At 46.6% G+C, this 20,862-nt stretch overlaps 1 protein-coding gene across 6 annotated transcripts in view; it reads left to right on the forward strand.

Annotated features, from left to right (window-relative positions):
- Patj (PATJ crumbs cell polarity complex component) overlaps positions 1–20,862 on the forward strand; it is a 302,937-nt gene that overhangs the window by 267,864 nt on the left and 14,211 nt on the right. For all 6 annotated transcript variants that reach the window (XM_060365928.1, XM_060365925.1, XM_060365929.1 and 3 more), the window contains 3 exons: positions 3,394–3,516; positions 4,208–4,312; positions 20,272–20,378. In XM_060365928.1, the coding sequence (XP_060221911.1) occupies positions 3,394–3,516; positions 4,208–4,312; positions 20,272–20,378 (335 nt within the window). The remainder of the gene's footprint in view (positions 1–3,393; positions 3,517–4,207; positions 4,313–20,271; positions 20,379–20,862) is intronic.

Genomic DNA, 20,862 nt, shown 5'->3' on the forward strand with positions numbered 1-20,862 from the left:
TCATGCCTGTGATCTCTACATTTTGGAGGCTAAGACAAGAGGATTGCCATGAGTTCAAGACCAGCCTGGCCTACAGAAACCCTGTTTTAGAAAACTAGAAATAAATAAATGAGATAAGACATAGAGAGTACGTAATTCTAAGTCCTTCCTGAATGCCGGGAAGAGGCATCTGTCCTTTCAGGCTATAATTGAACCAAGCCTACTTGTTTTGAGTCTTTCCACTATAGTGGCAACTCAAATGCTCTGTGACAAAGAAGTCAAATGCACCAATAGTAAACACAATTTCAGATAAAAATGGATGAGGTTAAGGCCAAAGTATTCCAAGATTTTGAAAATATTTTATATAATTTCTAGCCATTTTATTCCTTTCTCTTTACAGGTTTTTATAATTGGCCTGCTCATATCCAACCTACTTTCCCATGGTCCACTCAGACTTCATAATAAAATATCTCTTAGGAACTGGACAGATAGTTTAGCAGTTGAGACCACTGGCTACCATTCCAGAGGACCTGGACTCAATTCCCAGCATTGGCTTACAACAGTTTATAACTCCAGCTACAGGGCATCTGTGGCTGTTTGATAGAGAACAGCCCGTGGGCTCATAGATTTGAATGTTTAGTTCCCCATTGGTAGAGTGTTTAGGAAGGATCAGGAAGTGTGGCCTTCATGAAGAAGGTATTGTCACTGAGGGTGGTCTCTGAGGTTTCCAAACCTTACAGCAGGCCCAGTGTCACTGTCTATCTGCCTTGTGCCTGTGATAAGACACAAGCTCAGTTACCTCTCCAGCGTCGTGCCGGCCTGCCTGCCACCATGCTCCCTACCATGATAGTTATGGACTCACCCTCTGAAATTGTAAGGAAGCCACCAGCTAAATACTTTCTTCTGTAAGTTACCTTGGTCATGTTGTCTCTTCACAGCACTCTAAAAGTAACTCAAGGGCAGGGCAGGATTTAACACCCTCTTCTGGCTCCTTTCAGACCCTGAACACATGTGGTATACAGGTGGACATGCAGGCAAATCACCCATACACGTAAAATCCAAATTAACATCTCTTGGATTTTGCAGAGAGAGCATTGCCTATTTATCGATGCATTTGGAAGGTATCAATTGGACACAAATGCTCTGAAAACAGGCTAGAAGCCCCCTGGACATGGAGCATTGCAGTTATTTCAAATTACAGTTATAACAGGGTAGCACTAATGATAACCAGAATGACTCATCTGTTTATGTCATCTGGGATGTGGGGTGTGTGTTTGTGTTCACATGCATACACACACCACAGCTCACATGTGGAAGTCACAGCACAAATGAGTTCTTCGCATCCACCTTGCTGGGTCAGGGTCTCTTTAGTTTCTGCAGCTATACTGTTTACTCCAGTCTTACAGGCGCTTCTCCTATCTCTGCCTCCCAGCTCTCTGTAGCAGGGCTGGGATTACAGGGATTGAACTCAGGCCAGGCTTGGGTTTTAATCTTCTGAGCCACCTCCATGGCCCTAAGGTACAGAATTTGCCTTGTTGGTGACATTTTATCTGGTTTGGGCTATAGTCTTTAAAGCGGGAGCTTTGTGCATACTAAGGCATGTTCTGCTATGAGCTCCACCCAGCCCTACAAGTCTGTCGTTAAGTCATTCATATGGACTTTCCAAGACTTTCTTTCTGCTTTCCAGCATTATTAAAGTGTAATTAATGAATACTAAGCTGCGGTGTTTTTTGCTCAGTTTCTTTTGTTTTAGTTTTTGAGACAGAGTCTCATTGTCTAGCTCTGGCTGTCCTGGAACTTTCTCTGTAAATCAGGCTGATCTAGAACTCACAGAAATCCCATTGCCTCTCCCTCCAGAGTTCTGGGAATATGCCCATCTGGCTCCGTGTAAATATGCAGGTCCTTTACCTCACAGAGTAGTGCTTACGTCCTCTGTTGTTCTGTTTCCATTGCTGGGATCCAGCCAGGGACCTGCTACAGGCCATGCTCTCTGTATAAATAGGGTTACGGTGTGTGCTTTCAACTGTCCCTACATATTCTACGGAACACTAGGGGAAAAATGGTTCCATCTTCCTGAGTGCTGACAAGCTGAAGATTTTATCCTGGACCTCGTGACCGTCAAGTTGTGCAACTCTGAAGAGTAATGGTGCTCCTGCTTTTGCAGGCAATCGGCCCAGTTAGACTGAGAGGGAAGTGTCCGTCTGCTTCTGGGATGATTCAAATCAAAGTTTAAGAGTCAAAAATTTTGGTATGCTGGTCGAAGGCTCTTCTACACTTAGTAAATTCAGGCTGAGACTGTGAATTCCATGTATGTATGCTCAGGATTGAGGGCCTCTTTCTGACTCCACTGTGCATTTCCTCCTTTAGTATCTAGCAGCCAGGTCAGCCTCTTTTTGGTTCTTCCAGCTTGGAGGATGGGGTTTGCATCAAAATGTCAGCGCCCAGTTTGACTGGGGCTCTCCCTCAGAGCAAAAATGTAACACACATGCACAGAGGCATGCACTCACACACCTGCACATATACGCATGAGCATGCTAACACACACACAGAAGTGCATGATCATGAGCACACACAGAGATGTGGTGAGACTGGGCCGCATAGCCGTGCTGTCCCTTCTCCAGATTCTCATTTTTCACTACAGTTTCCATCTCTTTTGGTTACAGAAACTACAGGCCGTTGTTATTTGCATTTTGATAAGACTTATAGTCAAGGCGCAGTAGATAGACTTGGTGTGAGTGCCAGCCTGCCAGAACTGCAACTTGTCATTTGTTGTTTCAGTCATTTTAAAACTATTAACCCTCCTGTGATAGGGGGAGGGGCGGGACGAGAGCCAGATCTCTACACAAGGGTCCATCTTTGCAAAGATTTCCGCTATTTTACTTCCCTCTCCAAACTGTTGTCACAACAGTGGGCACCCTCTAAGAGCCTTTGTTTAATGCAGCCATGCAGCTCTTTTGAAGCCAAGTGTGTTTGTTCACACCCAGAACATGATCTGTGTGGCAGTTTAATCATAAACACCATATGAGAACACACTTGCCAAGCCTGCGTCAAATTGGCTGCTCCACTGAGGGGTAGTGAAGGCTTTTGTTTTTTAATTTACTGCTGCTATTGGCTCTTTATCGAGCCTCTTCCGTAGGCCAGAAGCACTGTGTTATCCCACATCTACTCACATTTGCACCGTGCCCTGTGCAGCCGACTTCCCGTCTTGTGCATAAGGCTCACAGCGATGGACTTCCCTGAGGGCCCACGGCTGCCTCTGCAGCAGGTGAAACAGCCCTTTTTAATGCCCTGCACTTAGTTCTCATCTTACCCTTGCCTCCTACATCACAGAGAGTTTTTGTTCAACGCAATCTGAGGACAGACAGTCTGTCTATGTTATTAAACATGCAGGCCTTCTGTTTTCTCTCTTTGTAGGAGCTCAGTGATGCCCTCGGAATCAGCATCGCTGGAGGGAAAGGAAGTCCTTTGGGAGATATCCCGATATTCATTGCCATGATTCAGGCCAATGGAGTGGCCGCACGTACCCAGAAGCTTAAGGTAAATACCAGGCAGAAGGCTGACAGCATGTGTTGGGGTGGGGAAGAATGTTGTAGCCACAGGGACCTTGTTTAAAGTTGGAATTACAAAGGCTGTAAGCCACCCATGCTGAGGGCAGAATACATTAGCTAGACGGTAGACCTGAAATTCATTAGTCCCTGAACACACACGCACAAAAAAAAAAAAATGTTTTTATCAAAGCTTCAGAGAGAAAGATAGAATCACAGTCCTTTCCAACCCTCTCAAACCATTTAGCATCTCATTTACCCAGAATTGCTTTTTTAACTCAGAATTGGTCCTGGAATCTTCCCCCAACTGAAAGTATCCACATTTTAATGATTTTTTTCCCCTATTGTTCTTTACTCTTAACTGAGGTATAAAAATTAGGCAAAAAATACTTGGCTTCCTCATCAGAGCTTCACTGAACAGTTAATTTGTACACCCCACTCTTTGAGGCCACCAAAATACAAAAGTGACCTGCAGTGCCTTTTAATAATCAAATCTGACCCCCTTCTTGTCTCTCTGATTGGGCTGCATTTAGGGGAAGTCATAAAAACTCCCCACGCACCACAGAAGCCAGCTCTCAGCAACAAGGCAGATGGGAAATATAACTTACGAAGAGTTTTAGTCATTCTTCTCAAATTTAATTTTTTGTAATGATAGTGATTTTCTCCCACTTTTGTCCTTCCAGGTTGGAGATCGGATTGTGAGCATTAATGGGCAACCTCTGGACGGACTGTCTCACACAGACGCAGTTAATCTACTGAAGAATGCCTTCGGGCGCATTATCCTGCAGGTACTGTGATCAATGGAGAACCAGCTGGGAGAGGCAGATAAGTGGTGGCAGAAAAGATGGAGCCGAGCGTCACTGGCAGTAGGCATCACCAGCCAGCAGGATGCTTGCTGATGTGAATTATGAAGGTTGAAAGCGAGAAATTATTATTTTTATTCAGAAATTCTTTAATGCCACCCATACAGGCAGGAGGAGGATTATACGAAAGTATAACAAGGGGAGAAAAATTACTCTCAGCTTCATGTGATAAATCAACAAGGCTTTTAGCTTCCAGCATTCTTTTGTAAATTGAAGTTTGCTAGGAATAGGAAATGATTTCCTTTCTTATATCCAAAGACTTACTGGGCAGCCCATGTGCTGTTTCCTGTCCCTTTAAAGGCAGAGAAAAATACAATGCTCTTTCTCCTGTGCCATGAATGGTTGCCAGCACCCTGCAACTCTTACTGCATGGTAGTCATCAATTAAGACAGAGAATTATTGATCAGCTGCAGCCCCATGAGTATTATCCAGAAGCACAGAGAAATACAGGAGGAAGTAAGAGCAAAATGTGCTGTTAATTTCCCCTCCCTCCATTTGAGCCCTTCCCTTGTCTCTAAGCCTGATGCCATGCAGAGACAGGAGAGGCGGCATGCTGGCAGCGACCTTCTTTAACAAGTGCCCCTAAATTGAGGGTTTATCATCCCCATACTGCTCAAGAGGTAGTATAAAATGATTCACAGGTAAAAAGAATAAAACCCCACAGCCAGCACTCAGATAATTTTAGCCTTAGCATAAGAAGACTGAATGGAAAACCCATGATGTTAGAGAGAAGTGATTTGCGGCGCTTAGCTCTGAGATCTCAGTGGTCTAGGTCAGAGTGACAAAGCATTTAGCAAGGTAGACGGAACTGGGTTCATAAAACACTGTCTGTGGCCTCAACGAATGGAGTTGCTGCAATAGGCCAGATATTATTTGGGGCCTTAAGTGTCTGCTGAACACCAACCAAAACAGTTCATGGAGTTCCCCGGCACTGCTTCTACTTGGTTGCACATTATCCTCACGTGGGGTGGAAATTTCTGGTCATAGCTACTCACATCCCTGCCTCCGGAGCTTTGCTTTTAGTGTGCCCATCCTTGGAGTTCTCACTGACCCTAGAGTCAACTGTTACAAGCTCATCTCTTGAGTCCCAGCTGCTAGTCACGGGAGGCATGACAGAGCAGAACCTCTGTGGGAACCTGAGCAAGAAAAGGGGCTTTCTCTCAGTGTCTGGTATTATTGACGGTGGCCATATCTATAATCGCACATCTCGAGACACTGAGGCAGGAGGATCAGGAGATGAAGGCGAGTCTTGGTGCTATAGGAAGTTAGACTGAAACCTTGTCCCACAACTACAAAGTTCACAAAGGTAACACTTCATTCTCGCTAAAGTGATCCTTTCAACATATTTTTTAAAAAATAGTTCATACAGATGGCCTAGGGAGTTGGCTCAGCAGTTAAGAAGATTAGCTCTTCTTCCGAAGGACCTTGGTTCAATTCCCAGCACCCACGTGGTGGTTCACAGCCTATAACTCCAGTTCCAGGGGCATCTGGCATCCTTTGGCACTGCATGCACTTAATGTGCACAGACATATACGCAGGCAAAACACCCATATAAGTGAGATGAAATTATAAAATTTTAAATGTTTTCTTTATAAAGTGACAAATGTACTTTTAATTGATTTCAGATAAAAGCTAGAGAAGAAGAGTGATTGTTTCTGTCCACCCTGCTAGAGAACTGTTTCTATTTCAAACAAGTTTCTCTCAGTGTAGCCGGGGCTAGTCTTTGATCCTTCTGCCTCAGCCTCCACAATCATGGGATTACAGGACTGTGACACCACGGTATACTCACAGTTAACAGCCTGTTTCTGAAAGAGGTCTTTTTTTTTTTTTTTTTTTTTTTTTACTGTTTCAGTGTTTTAAGAAGAAAGTGACATTTTATTTCAAGGTGTTTTCTTTTGTGAATCATGTTAGTTGCTGTTTTTGTTTTCTCGTGTGTACTCTGAACAGGTAAATGGACCCTCTGAGGAATCCGTAGTTGAGATATTCACACTAAAGAATATGGAGCTTGCATCACTTCAGGCACAGTAGACAGTTTACCAGTGTCCCCTCTCAAGTACCTTCTAGTCACATGGTGTTTGTTTTAAAACAATGTGCAACGCAATTACTGGGCGGCTGACTGATCACTCATGACTCATCAGATAGGCCACTGGCAGGGAAGTTAAAAAAAAAAAAAGAAAAAGGCCAGGTAATTGTGCTTGGTGATATATATGGAATAAAGATGTGTATATATGTATGGTTTTTGTATGCATGTGTACAGGACAAAGGTCGTTCCTCTGTCACATTCCACCTTCAGGCAGCCCCAGCCTGTCTCCATCTCTCCACGACAGGGATTATAGACACACCACTTCTTGTGCCAGAAAGGGAGCTCCGGTCTTCGTGCCAAAGAGGCTGGCACCTTATGGGCTGAGCCATCTCTCTAGCCCATGGGAAAAGACTTTCAATGTCTTACACAAAGCCATCAGCAAGTGCTATTGGCCTAGGAAACATGACAGTCTGCGTCAGAAGACTGCAGAGTGGAGAATGAAGAGGCAGCTAGCACTTCCGGAAGCTTGCCATCTCTAAGTATAAGAAGAAATAGGTGCCTGTGCCTCTGTAGGCTGGGCGTGCTTATCAATAGCTCGACTGAGCAGCTAAGGTTAACTTGAAATGTTCCTTGTTTTATTTGCTTCTTGAAATTTGGGAATTTGTCCTGCTCAGTTCCTTTACATATAGAATGACTATAAAACTATTTTAAATTCAGGAGCCGTACTCTGTGCTAGGAAAAAAAAAGTTTGTTTTGTTTTCGTTTTAAGATTTATCTTAATTTTTTTTACTTTTGTATAAGTGTGTGTGTGCGTGTGCGTGTCCTATGTGTGTCTATCTGGATGGCTCTCTCATTGTGTCTTTGTGAGTAAATGCCACGTGTGTGCAGGTGCCCAAGGAGGCCAGAAGTGGACATCAGATGCCCCAGGGGGTGGAGTTACATGCTCTTGTGAGCCACCTGTTGTAGGTGCTGGGAAATGAGCGCAGGTCCTCTGTAAGAGCAGCAAGCTCCCTTTAACCATGAGCCATCTTGCCAGCCCACTAGAAACAAAAACGTTTCTAATTTTATACCTTTCTTTAAGGACATAAAAGGGGGGGAAGACATGTCAGACATTTTTGTCATGTGGAACTTGTGGATACGGGCTTCGGTGGGTGGGTGGATTTAGGGCAACATTAATTAAACAGATAACCCCGGCTGGCGTCACTGTGCAGCTAAGGCTAGCCTTGAACTCCTGACCCCAGCGTCCCATCTTTTCTTCAGGGTACTGTACTTGTGATGTACTCTTCCTCATGGCCAAGGAAGCATGTTGCACGTGCTGGAATTGAGGGCAAACAGGAGCCACGTGGACTTTGCAGCGTTAGCTCCCTTGCTGCCCAACACACTGCACTTATTAGATACTGGTTGACGAAACGAAATAAAATGGACGAGACAGATCACAAAGCCTCAGAACAAGTTTGGAGATGAGAAGAAAATCTTTAAATCAAAGAGTTGATAATTAATTAAGAGATTATATATATGAAATAGTTCTTTAGTCGCCCCTCAGGGACGGCCTCCAGAGCTTGTGGAACTGAGGCCCCAGTGGAATTCCAGAACCCAGGAGACAGGCAGGTGGAGCTCTGTGAGTTTTAGGCCAGCCTGGTCTACAGAGTGAGTTCTAGGTTCTAGGACATCTAGGGCTAAAACAGAAACCCTGTCTCAAAAGCCAAAAAAAAAAAAGGTCCTAGTGGTAGAAGGCTTATTAAGATAACTTAACTTAGAGAAAGAGAGCCGGGCACAGAGGAAGGCAGATCTCTGTGAATTATTTAAGGCCAGCCTGGTCTACAAAGTGAGTACAGGACAGCCAAGGCTATCCAAAGAAACCCTGTCCAAAAAAAAAATAGACAAAGAGCTAGAGATGTGGCTGAGCTGAAGAGTCCTTGCCCTGGGTTCAGTCTGTAGTACCCCTGTGAGTGAGGGGAGAGCAAGGGGACCTAATGTCCAACAAGTGGAATTTATAAACAGAAACACAGAGTGGAGAGGGGGAGAGGAGCTCATCAGTGCACATATTAACTAATAGAAGAATAACACCTATGCAGATTTGACATTTTTCAAGAAAAAAGTGCTTGCTACTTATAAGAGTAAGGCAGCTGGGCATGGTGGCCCACACCTTTAATCCCAGGACTCAGAAAGGCAGAGGCAGGCAGATCTCTGTGAGTTCAAAGCCAGCCTGGTCTACAGAGAGAGTCCAGAACAGCCACAGCTACACAGAGAAACCCTATCTTGGGAAGAAAAAAAAAAAAAAAAAAAAAGCAAGGCATTTGAATTTGAATGTCACTGGCTTTCTAAAAATTTTTCTGAACGAATTACTTTAAGGAACACTCCAATAAATAAATAAAGACAGAAGACACAGCAGTGCTGAAAAGCATTAAAACCTCTGGCAGTGGGCACAGGAAGCAATCTGTCCAATGGAACAGAAGGAAAAACGGAAAAACAGGCTGAAGAAATGCTTCCTTTTTTTTTTTTTATATTAATCACAGGTTATTTACTTTGTATCCCAGCTGTAGCCCCCTCCCCCCCTCCCTCCCAATCCTGCCCTCCCTTTCCTCATCCTCTCCCTGCCCCTTTCCAAGTCCACTAACAGGGGAGGACCTCCTCCCCCTCCATCTGACCCTAGCTTATCAAGTCTCCTCAGGACTGGCTGCAATGTCCGAAGAAATGCTTCTGAACTGAAATGGGAAATAGAGAGGTGGCTCCGTGGGGAAAGCACTTGCCATACAAGCCAGACAATGTGAGCTCCAACCCAGATCCTGTAGTGGAAGGAGAAAGCTGACTCTTGACAAGTTATCCTCTGACTCACACATGCTGTTGATGTTGTTATTATTATTATTATTATTATTATTACTATTAAATTAAAAGCGGAGGAGAGAAATTTAATAAGGAGTATTTAATATATCTAACTGCCCTGAAAGTTTGAGGTGAATTAGAAAATGTAAAGCTGATCTAATTAAAACATAACAAGTAAAATAAATACTAACTATATACTCTAGGATATTAAATTTATGCTATAATCAAAGCAACATTAACATATACAAAGTAGCAGGCTTAGTAAGAATAGCATTTAGGGGCTGGAGTGATGGCTTAATGGTTAAGAGCACTGGCTGCTCTTCCAGGCGTCCTGAGTTCAGTTCCCAGCAGCCACATGGTAACTCACAGCCATCTATACTGGGATCTGATGCCCAATTCTGACATCTAGGAGTACAGCAGATACAGTACTCCTATACATAAAATAAATAAACCTTTTAAAAAAAGTTAGCATTTAGGTAAAAATGCTTTTAGAAGTTTTTTTTTTTCTCTCTCTCTCTCATTTGTTGTTGTTTGGGGACAAGTTTATGCTGTATAGCGCAGGCTACTCCTCAACCTTTAATATAAGCCAAGGAAATCTGGTTCTGGGGGTCCCAGTGAGCCAAGGCTGGTCTCTTGCCTCAGGCTGAGAATGAGGCAAGGGACGGTGAATGCTGGGAAGGAGCCTGATCTCAGTCTGCCCACACTGGGAAGACAGAAGGAAAGGATGTCTTTAGGGTGTCCCCACCCACCCCCATGGAGGAACGAAGGCAAACGTCAGGGGTTTGCGTAGCTCACAGTCATGGTCAGGCCGTTCTGGTTGATCATTGTCCTAGGACTGGCCATACAGAGTCTCATCAGGACAAGGAAATCACTGCTGCTAAGGGCAGATTTGATCTACTTCACAGGGTGTTTGTCTGTCAGACTTACGATCCTAGAATCCAAGGAGAGAATGGCACAGAGAAAGAAATCTGGAGGGCAAGATGGAGTTTGTTAGGGCAACTTCAGCTTTGGAGCATGACTAGAGACTTGTGCTTGCCACTCTGGAGCCGGAAGTTGTAAAAACCAGTGGCCAGTGATGTGTTGACTATGACGTCCCCTGCAGATCTTGAAAATACCTTTGCTATTCTTATCTGGTGCCTTCAGCCTTGAAAGGGGAGGTTGCAGAGAACATCCTTAAATGATTAACATATCTGCTGCACAGAGTCGAACAGGAATCTGACCCAAAGTTGAAGGTAGCCAAGGAGACGTTGGGAGGCTGAAATGACAAGCTAGCCGCTGTTCCTCTTCCCATCTGCAGGCTCCGGTTAAGTCCCTGCCCTCGGCAAGAGAAGCCTGGGCCTTCTGTTACACTGTTAAACAAATACAGCCAGACATGCTGGTACGGGAAGTCTGAGGCGCATGGGTGTGGCTGTGACACTTAAATAGAAAGATCAGAGGAGATAAAGCTTTTGTGATCCACACAAGGATATGATTAGATAATTTAAACTTTTACCACGGAGGGGTAGTGGTATGTTCAGGAGGCCAGGAAACACATCACAAACTAGCCTGGCCTACAGAGTGGGTCCAAGGCCAACTTAGGCTACACAGTCTGTCTTCCTTGTTTGAGAATACCAACTAACTAATGTACTTAAATCAGCAAATAGAAGTAAAATTATCTTCTTTAGGAATATGGAAGCAAATACTGAAAGATAGTAGTAGGGAGTTGAAATATTGTCAGAGAAGGAGGGAGGGAGGGAGGGAGGGAGGGAGGGAGGGAGGGAGGGAGGGAGGGAGGGAGGGGCGGGCAGGAGCGCTTTCATGAGGTGCTGTCGGGGGAGTCTGACGTTCTTGGTATGTTATTGATTTATTTTATACATGTGATTTATTTTATACATTTTATATATTTTATGCATGTGTGGTGGTCAGAGGCAGCTTGCAGCACTCATTTTCTCCTTCTACCATGTAGATCCCAGGGACCAAACTCCGGTTGTCAGAGTTGGTGGCAAGCATCTTTATCTACTGAGCCAACTAACCAGCCCCAATTTTGACTTTTTTTTTTTTTTTTGAGGGGGAGGGGATGTTGAGACAGGTTCTCTCTATATAGTCCTGGCTGTGCTGTGACTCAGTATATAAATAGACCAGACTGGCCTCTAGCTCACAGAGATCCTCCAGCCTCTGCTTCTGAGATTAAAGGCCTGTGCTACTATACCTGGCCTAATTTGGGCTAATTGAGAATTGTACATGAAAAACTATGTTTTCTTTTGGTTCTCGATATTTGTTCTTTTTTTTTTTTTTGAGATAGGCACACCTGCCCTTCCCTCCCTCCTTCTCTGACAATATTTCAACTCCCTACTACTATCTTTCAGTATTTGCTTCCATATTCCTAGCTAGCTTCTGCCTCTGCCTCCTGAGTATGTGCTGGCATTAAAGCTATGAGCCATCACACCTGGCCTTAAAGTTACTGGAAAATATTAGAACTACCAAATATGTGTTAAAAACAAAGTACTTGGCTTTGTAGAGCACTCCTAGAATCCCAGAGTGCAAGAGGCTAAAATGGGAAGATTTTGAGTTTGAGGGTAGCTGCATAGAAAGACATAGGGTAAAAACAAAGAAAGAGGAGAGAGGAAATGAAGAGAGGAAATAAGTATAACTGAAAAGTAAAAAAGCTAGAGATGGCATGTGGTGGGTGTTCACCTTTAACCCCAGCACTCAGGCGGCAGGTCTCTGTGAGTTCGAGGCCAGCCAGCAGGGTCCAGTGGTAGGACCCTGTCTCGAAGAAAGAAAGAAAGAAAATGGGCATGTAACTCAGTGTGGAGTCCTTCGCTAACGTGGGCAAAGCCCTGGGTTTGATCCCCAACACTGCTAAATAGACATTTACGCAAACATTTAGGTACATAAGTAATTTGAACATACATTTGTTAAGTAAAATAATCTGACATACTTAATTTTCATCTTTTGGAATAGAGAGTCAATAGCCATCATCAAATTGGTAATTTTTGGACAGGTGAGATGGCTCAAGGTGTATAAAGACTTGTTGCCAAGTCCGATGAGCAGAGTGTGCTTTCCAGGACATACTGTGGAGGAAGAAAACTGATTGCCACTGTTTGTCCTCAACCTCCATACACACACTACAGCGTACATGATACCTACACAATAAATAAACACATAAATAATAAATTTTAATGGATGGTACATTTCATCACCTGAGAGGTATATGCAGGAAGATCACAAGTTCAAGGCCACCCAGAGCTAATAACAAGATGCTGTTCAGAAATACCAAGGGCTGCATCCTAGGCAGCTAGGGGATGTGGCTCACGTTGAATGTGTTACCAGGCCTGCTGATCACTTATGGGTCTGGCATGTGATTGGGAGGGAAAGCAGGAGAAGGGGGAAGGAGAGAATGAGTGGATGAATAAATGAGTGCAGTTGTTAGTTTGCTTCAGAGGAAGCTCACCGAGGGCTGGGATTTTGGCAAATATGTTTTAGCATGCAGAGCAAGCTGAGAAAGGGTTTTACTCAGGCTAGCTTACAATTCACCAGGTATCCTAGGCTGCTCTTCAGCCCACAGCAGTCCTCAGTCTCCCAAGTGCTGGGCATACAGGCCTGAGCCACCAGGCCAGCTGGCTTGAGACTGTGTAATCTTGGCTGCCCGGTCAAGCCACTAATTCCAGAGCATCCCAGAGATTCTGGTTTCCTTGGGGTAGGATGGTGGTGAAGCCCCGTAGGTGACATGACACAGGGGCTGCGGGATAAGCGACATTGGGGTTTATGGTGCCAGGAGGAGAGTCTGACACTGCAGGAAAGGACAAATTGCTGTGGAGCAGGTGGGCTGAGGGCACGGTGAGCTGGTGCCTCCGACGGCCTAGCACATCACAGCTCTCCCCCCACAGAGCTGCTAAGCACTAAAAATGGGGCACGGTGGACAGTGCTCAATGGTCTCCCTTATAATATCTGAGATGTGAATTCTGAGAATGGCAAAACTCCTTTTGATATCCCAGAAATTGTTTTGGGCTCAAACTAGAGTGCCCGCCTAGAAAAATAAAAACATAAACAACCCTGGGAGAAATCCTTAGAGTGTTCCAGGTGACATTGGGGGCTTGAGCCATTAGACAACTCTGTGTCTAGCAGCCAGTTTTTCCCTGTCATGTCTTGCACTCTAGACCCTTAAATTGGTTTGTTTGGTTGGTTGGTTGGTTGATTGGTTGGTTGGTTGGTTGGTTGGTTGGTTTTGCTTTTGCTGTTATGAGCCAGGGTTTCTCTGTTTAACCCTGGCTATCCTGGAACTCACTTTATAGACCAGGCTGTCCTCGAACTCAGAGATCTGCCCACCTCAGCCTCCGAAGTGCTGGGATTAAAGTTGTGCACGGCCACCACCCAGCCCCCAAACCTGTTTTTAAGTAGAGCTACTGGTCTTGTGGTTCGTGCAATAAAGGCATGCACAATTGACTCCACTGGAAAGTCTATTGAACACACAGTGACCCGTTGCTGAACATACTGCTATACTTGAGCTCAGCTTTACTTTTAAGCCAGTTAGTGTCCCAGTAGCCGCAGCCCAAGCCAGTGTCCCGATGAAATAACCCTTTCTCAAGGAGAATGGCCTAAGAGGTGAGCACCAATAAAGGAATTGAAGGAATTGCAAGAGGAAAAAGAAACTCCAGTGGATGGGGAACCACAGTGAAAGAACAAGGCATTTGGAGGGGGAAACACGGAATGGGGTGTGAGTGCAGTGGGAGGGGGGAACACAGACTGACCAGAAAGGGCCATGGGAGGGGGGAAAACGCAGTGAGGGGTGAGCGCGGTGGGAGGGGGGAACACGCACTGGCAGGGAAGAGCAGTGGGAGGGGGAAACATGGTTATCGGCTCATCGTCAAACGCTGTGGGTGTCTCCCACAGATCCTCACGCCTGGGGGACAGGGTTTCTTCCTTAGCCTTCCTGGCCTTCAGCTCACATTCCTTGGGTAGCTGAGTCTTCCCCTCCTCTTCCTTCCTGTCGGTGGCCTCCCGGGGCCCAGCCAGTGAGCTGGTGTCCCTGCCCCCTTCCTTCAGTAGGTGGGTCTGCTCCGCTTCCATGGCTGTTGCCCTCCTCGCTGTCTCCACGTGGATCTCCTCTTCCTTGGATGGACAGGCCTCCCCACTTCTTCCTTCTTGGTGGTAGTTTTGGGTGGGCAGGTCACATACTCCTCGACTCTGCTTCTTCCTCCTTGGAGAAGCTGGGCCTCTTCAGGCCGCTGGGTTGCTCGCCTCAGGCCTATAATTACCAAGTGCTTAATAATAACTACACCTGGAGGGGGTACAGAATACTCCATTAAACGTCTGGGGAAAAATCTGAAATTATGCAATCACCTGGTAAATAAGGCCGCTCTACTGGATGGAATAGATTCACACCTGTCGCCCGACATTTCTGTTTCTAGTCCCCCACCCTGCCCGCTGGTTCATCTACAGCACCCGGGTGCCTGACGAGGTGCACAACTGAAAAGGCGCATGTACTTTTGACCAGCTTAGTCTTTTGAAGGGTCGTGGGTGAGCAGGATGACATCATCCCTATTTCCCAACTGTCTTTTCCTCTGGGGAAAGAGGGAAAAGGGTGCCAGTCCACATGAGGTAGAAGGCCAGACCACAGATCCCAGGGTGGGACTGTCACCAAGCCTGTGAGTCACAGCTTGTGCTCCAAGCCATCCGCAGTGAGCCAGCTAAAAGAGCCACATTAATAGTGTAAAGCAGGGAAGGGAGATTTGTTCAGTGTGACCACCTTGGGAAGAAGGACAGAGAGATCCGGTGACCACACACACAGTCCATCTTAGGGTCCTGACAAAAGACTGAAGATGAAATCGAGGGCCAAGCAGCCCTGGCCCAAGAGTGGCTCCGCCCCCACTGACCCTCGCTATCTACACTTCCATCTCCTCTTGTGAGGTACTAGAACTGTGTGGTGACAAGGTCCCCCTCTAGCTGGCACCTTTTTTTCTCCCAGTATAAGATTCCTAGGGAAGTTCCCTTTTCATGGTAGTGTGATAGTCAGATTGGGAGACACAGGTGTCTCTTTCATTTCTGCACCTTCATTTCTGCCCAGCCAGTTACAGGATCTCAGCTCTCCAGGCCAGGGACCCAGAGGTCCGCCTGAAGTTGCAGGGACCATTCACGTGCCACCTACTTAATGCCTGCCTGCGGGCAGGACCACTTCTCTCCCTCATGTTCCCATCTCTGTTCTCAGAGCCCAGTGAAGCTGAAAACAAGTCCGAGATTCACTTGATAAAGAAAAATAAAGTGTATCTCCTATCCGCTTGTTGGCCTTCCCCTGCTTCCCCGAAGGACCCCAGGCTTACCTCAGACCATAGTCCCCAGTCCCTGGTGTTCAGAGACAAAGCTGAGCAGGACTCCTAGGTCACACCTCAGTGTTGAACTTGTACACAATGGACCTAACCCTCAGAGAGTAGCTCCTCCCCATTCCCAAGCCCCAGGCATGATTTGGCCCCTGCCTATCAAGTTACCTGTCAATCAGCTCTCAAGACAAAGGTGCTGGCTATAAACGGCTTAGGGCTGGAAAGTCTGCCTGCAGGTGACAGATTTGCTCTCCCTAGGCTCCCCATAAGAGACCATGCTGTCCTTCATAAAATGGAGTGGTTAGAGGGTCCCACTCCTACAAGGTTGGCAGGAATGTTCCGGTGGTTCCCTAGGATTTGCTGGTGGCTAAAACGCTCTTTTAGAGCCGGGCCTGGTTGCGCAAGCCTGTAATCCCAGCGCTCAGAGAGTCAGAAGCAGGTGAACCTCTGTGAGTTCCAGGACAGCCAAGGCTACACAGAGAAACCCTGTCTCAAAAAACAAACAACAACAAAAAAAAAGAAGCTCTTTTAATTTTAGAGGTAGTTGTGGGGAGGAAACTGCAGGATTTTTATATTTTCCAGCTAGATGGTAAAACTTTATGGTGAGTGTAACTGGACTGAAACTGTCATCTTAATGACTTTTCTGGCTTTGCCCAAAAGGAACATGACATAGTCCCATGAGCATAACCTGTGGTGACAAGCTTGAGCTTCTTTTGTGTTTGTTTGTTTGTTTTCAAGACAAGGTTTCTCTGTGTAGCCTTGGCTGTCCTTTGTAGACCAGGATGGCCTCGATCCCTGCCTCTGCCTCCCTGAGTGCTGGGATCATAGGCAATCACTCCCGCACCCAGCCTTAAGTTTCCTTTTCAATGCTGGTTTTCATGAGATCCCTGTGTTTTAACTATACCTTTCTGTTCCATAGCATCTGCTTTCAAAAGAGTTAGGAGCAGAGGCCCTGCCTCCTAGGAGTCTTGATAGACTAGGCTCTTTTCCCACAAAGCCTGAGCCTGATGGCTCACACCTAGCCTATACTCAGGAGGCAGAAGGATCATGAGCCTGGACTACATAGGTGACCTGTTTTACTTCCTTATATAGGAGACAGGGGCAGTGGTGAGGCCAGGAAAGGAACGTTTAAGTAAGCAAGGTGACCACACCAGTACCAGCAGGGTCCCAAGGGTCTAGTCTCAGCTGCGGAGAGCGTCCTGGGCACACAGGAGAGATACAAAGGCAAGGCTCCTGGGTAGGATTCCAGATCCTCTGGTTGATCATTATCTTGGGCAATTTCCTCAGCGCTGGCCATGCAGAGTTATGCTGGCGCTAAGAAGGTTGCTTTAGTGGTAGTTTAGATTTTGTTTTAAAATCCATCAGTCAAGACTTTTATTCCTGGGGTCCACAGTCACTTTAAATGAAAAACTGTCAGGAGAACTCCCAAGAAAGGAAACAAGATGGAGAAGTAAACAAAACAGAAGGTTAGTGAGATGGCTCATCGGGCAAAGGCACTGGCTGCCAAGCCTGCTAACCTGAGCTCAAACCTGGGAACCCACATGGCGAAAGGAAAGAACTGACTCTCACAGGTTGTCCTCTGACCTCCACACATGTATTATGGCACATGCCGCCAACACACACACAAACAAATGTAAAAAGGAAAATTCAGGGCTGAAGAGATACACTTAAGAGCAGTAGTTGGCCAGGCTGTGGTGGCGCACGCCTTTACTCCCAACACTTGGGGGGCAGAGACAGGCAGATCTGAGTTCTTGGCCAGCCTGGTCTACAAAGCGAGCCCAGGTCAGCCAAGGTTACACAGAGAAACCCTGTCTTGAAAAAAAAAAAAAAGCAAGCAAAAGCACTAGCTGTTCTTCCAGAAGACCAGGATTCAGAATTCAGAATGCTGTTAGCTAGATCAATGCCAGGACCTCATTCAGCCCCTCTGCCATTACTTCATCTCTGTGGAGTAGAGTCTGTTAGTTTTCTCTCTCCTTAAAGGACCAGAAACCTGTCTCCACCTCAGTTTCTCTACCCTGTGAAGGCTTCAGACCCACTGATTCTCTCCCACATTCTTTCTCAGCCATAGTTACATGCTGGAGCAGGGCATGTAACCTGTGGAACCTGTGACAAGATGTGGAACAATCCACAGACACACAAACACGCACTGTCACAGTTCCTGAGAAATAGGGTGAAAATACAGAGAGCAGGAAGAATTCATCTGAACAGGGAAACTAGTGAAGGTCACATGAGGAGCAGGGCTGATATTTAAACTGGTTTGTGTAGAGATTCCCAGGGAGAAAACTCTAGAAGACTGAGAGAGTGGGATTAAAGCCAGGGCATGGATGTGCTGTCACTTGAGCCTGAAGCCACCTGGATCTGTGACTGAACTAGGGGGTAAGCCCAAAGAAAGCAGAGAGCAGACCCTACCATCAGCAGCAAAGTCAGGAGAATGTGGGTCAGGGAAGCTCAGGCTGGGTGAGAGCTGGAACAGAATGTTTGTGAGGACAGCGTGTCTCAAGAGCACTCAGAGTCCACCGGGGATCTGAGCTAAGGAAGAGGCCAGGCTTGCATAGCCTAGCAGAGAGCTGACCTTTGCTCCTTAGGTTTTTATGCTAAGCATCTCCCCATTTATTTGATCATTCTTCCCATGATTGTATTTCTGGAACACACTACACTTGCCTATAACTGTTTTTCCCCAGTCTGGGATGATCCCCAAATGCATCTGGCCCCTCCTCTAGCCCATTGCCTTTCTTCTTTCTGCTTTACTGGCCATACGGCTGTTTCACAATTGAGGCATGTGTGCCCTCTGTTGGTCTGTTATGAAACTGCATCAAGTCCTGTTCCCCTGCGCTGCCAACTCTCAGAATCTGTGCAGTGTTACAGTCAGCCCCCCAGCTCCTGGGGCCTTATTCTGGGATGGAGTTGGGACAGCTGAGCTTTTGCCAGTGAGGCCCGTGTGCTGAACACAGGAGAACATTAGGAGAGGTGCCACAGAGCAGGAAGGATGTCATGGGAAGGATGTTAGCTTGTGGCCCCACAGCATCTAGTTCTCCACAGATGGTTCCAGGCAGAGTCGGGAGTAGTTAACTCTGTTAACTCTGTTGTGGCTGCTGCAGAGAAGGGAGGCCAGGCAGCCAGTGAGCTGGCACCTGTGGAACTCCACACAGGCTGACTGCGGGGCAGCCTGCAGCAAGCATCTAGGAGGACAGAAGTCAAGGACGGTACCAAGGTGTTTCTGAGACCGCAAGAACAGGCCATGGGTACCTGGGATGCAGAAGGCTATCAGATCACAGGCTGTGGGACAGAGGCCTGGGGACATGTGAGCCGTGGGCTCCTGAGGTACATCACTGGGGACACACTGTGAGGATTTGGAGTTAAGTAAGGTAGAGCTGCAGGAAGAGAGCTGGGGATTGTCATCACCGGGTGGTATTTAAATCCATACCACAGACCCAGTGTAGGTAAAAAATAAGGCCAGGAACTCAGGAGCTGGTCCTGTCACCGTGCACAGGGGTCTGGAAGAGAGTAAGGCAGGGTCAGAAAGGTGCAGGAGTCTAACTATAGCCATCCTGGTGGCACAAGCCTACGATCCCAGCAGCTATTGGGAGGCTGAGGGTCAGCGTTCACACACAACCTCTGCCACCTCAAGACAGAAGCTCTAAAAAGGAGGGTCTTGGGGCTGGAGAGATGGCTCAGCTAACACACATCCAGTCACTGTGAGCCAATACATAATATGTTCATAGCGGCATACCTCTCCTAGACTCAAGGAGTCTCTGTGGCTGATGACAGCCCGCAGGTACAGACTCACGACACTTCCTGTCCTCTGGGATTCCAAGGCTCAGGCAGCTCTGGTGTTTCTGGGGCTGGGCAGATAAGCAAGCTTGTTTAGTGGTTCCAAACTGCAGGGTAACGGAAAGTTCCCCTCAGAGCGCCAGCATATTCTGGGGCTCATACAAGAGTGCTCAAAAGGGAGGTGGGAGCTTCTTCGTTTGGTCCGAGCTTTGGGCTTTTATACCTTTTATTTTTAAGCATGTCATTATTCTATGGTATCCTCCTCATCTGTCTAAACCGGCTGGTCTCTGGCCTTCTCTGCTTATCTCCTACAACATGTGCCTATCAGCACACATTGTTTACACTCTCACTACACTTAAGAGCACTGGCTGCTCTTCCAGAGGTCCTGAGTTCAATTCCCCGCAACCGCATGTTGCCTCACAACCAGCTATAATGAGATCTGGTGCCCTCTTCTGGCGTGCAGGTGTACATGCAGGCAGAACATTGCATACAAGATAGATAGATAGATAGATAGATAGATAGATAGATAGATAGATAGATAGATAGATAGGAAAGAAAAGCTGGGGACACAGGTGAATGATAGAGTCTCCAGTTCTACACACAAATATATATATATATGGGGATGGATGGGGAGGTAGCAGTCATTGGAAGTCAAGTGAAGAAGATAGTTTAAGAGAGAAAATCAAACCCTCCACCCACAGTGGAGGTGCACACTGAGATCCCACTGGAGGGTACAGCAGGGTTATTGAGAGTTTAACACCAGCGGCTCTCTATCCTGGGAAGTGAGGGAAAAGAAAAGGAGGAGAAAGGTGGGAAGAGAGGAAAGAGCAAAAGGGTGAGGGAAAGAGAGAATGAATAATCCATCCCGTCCAGTGCTTTGTGCAGGTTGGGTGAGGATTAGAACGGCAGCCATGGTTTCTTCAGCATTCTTGAAACTTACAGCAAAATACCTTGTCGTCCCCTCCCCCTAGGTCGTGGCAGATACCAACATAAGTGCCATAGCGACTCAGCTTGAAATCATGTCTACCGGCTCCCAGCGCGGCTCTCCAACTGCTGAACGACATCCAGAAGACAAGGAGTAAGTATTCTAATACAGAGCAGGTCGTGTGTGTGTGTGTGTGTGTGTGAAGGTCTGGCAAGGTGCCAGGGCTCTCTCTCTCTCACACAAGGCTCTGCTCCACCCTAGGACCCTTCAGAGACTGTGGTAGAGCCTGCACTCACACTGCTTCTCATTGCTTTGACAAGCCTGTGCCCTCTGTCCTAAGAAACTGCAGGTTGATAGCCTACATCCACCCTGCCCTAAGATGCAAGGAGCGGAGACACTTGCCACCCAAGTCTGATGACCCGAGTTTGATCCCGGGGGCCCACCCCGTGGGAGGAGAGAACCAAGTCTCCCAAACCATCTGCCCCTGAACTCCACTTGCCCATGTACGCGCCTGCACGTGCCCTCCAAGACACTGTTGGTGGATACTCTGAAGAGACGGTGCCTGGCGGATTCTGGTCTTAGCAGATACCCTAGGGTTATTCTACTACAGACAGACAGAGGGCAGCTGCGCTTTGAG

The sequence above is a fragment of the Meriones unguiculatus genome, chromosome 12, assembly GCF_030254825.1.
Source record: "Meriones unguiculatus strain TT.TT164.6M chromosome 12, Bangor_MerUng_6.1, whole genome shotgun sequence".
NCBI classification, from domain to species: Eukaryota; Metazoa; Chordata; class Mammalia; order Rodentia; family Muridae; genus Meriones; species Meriones unguiculatus.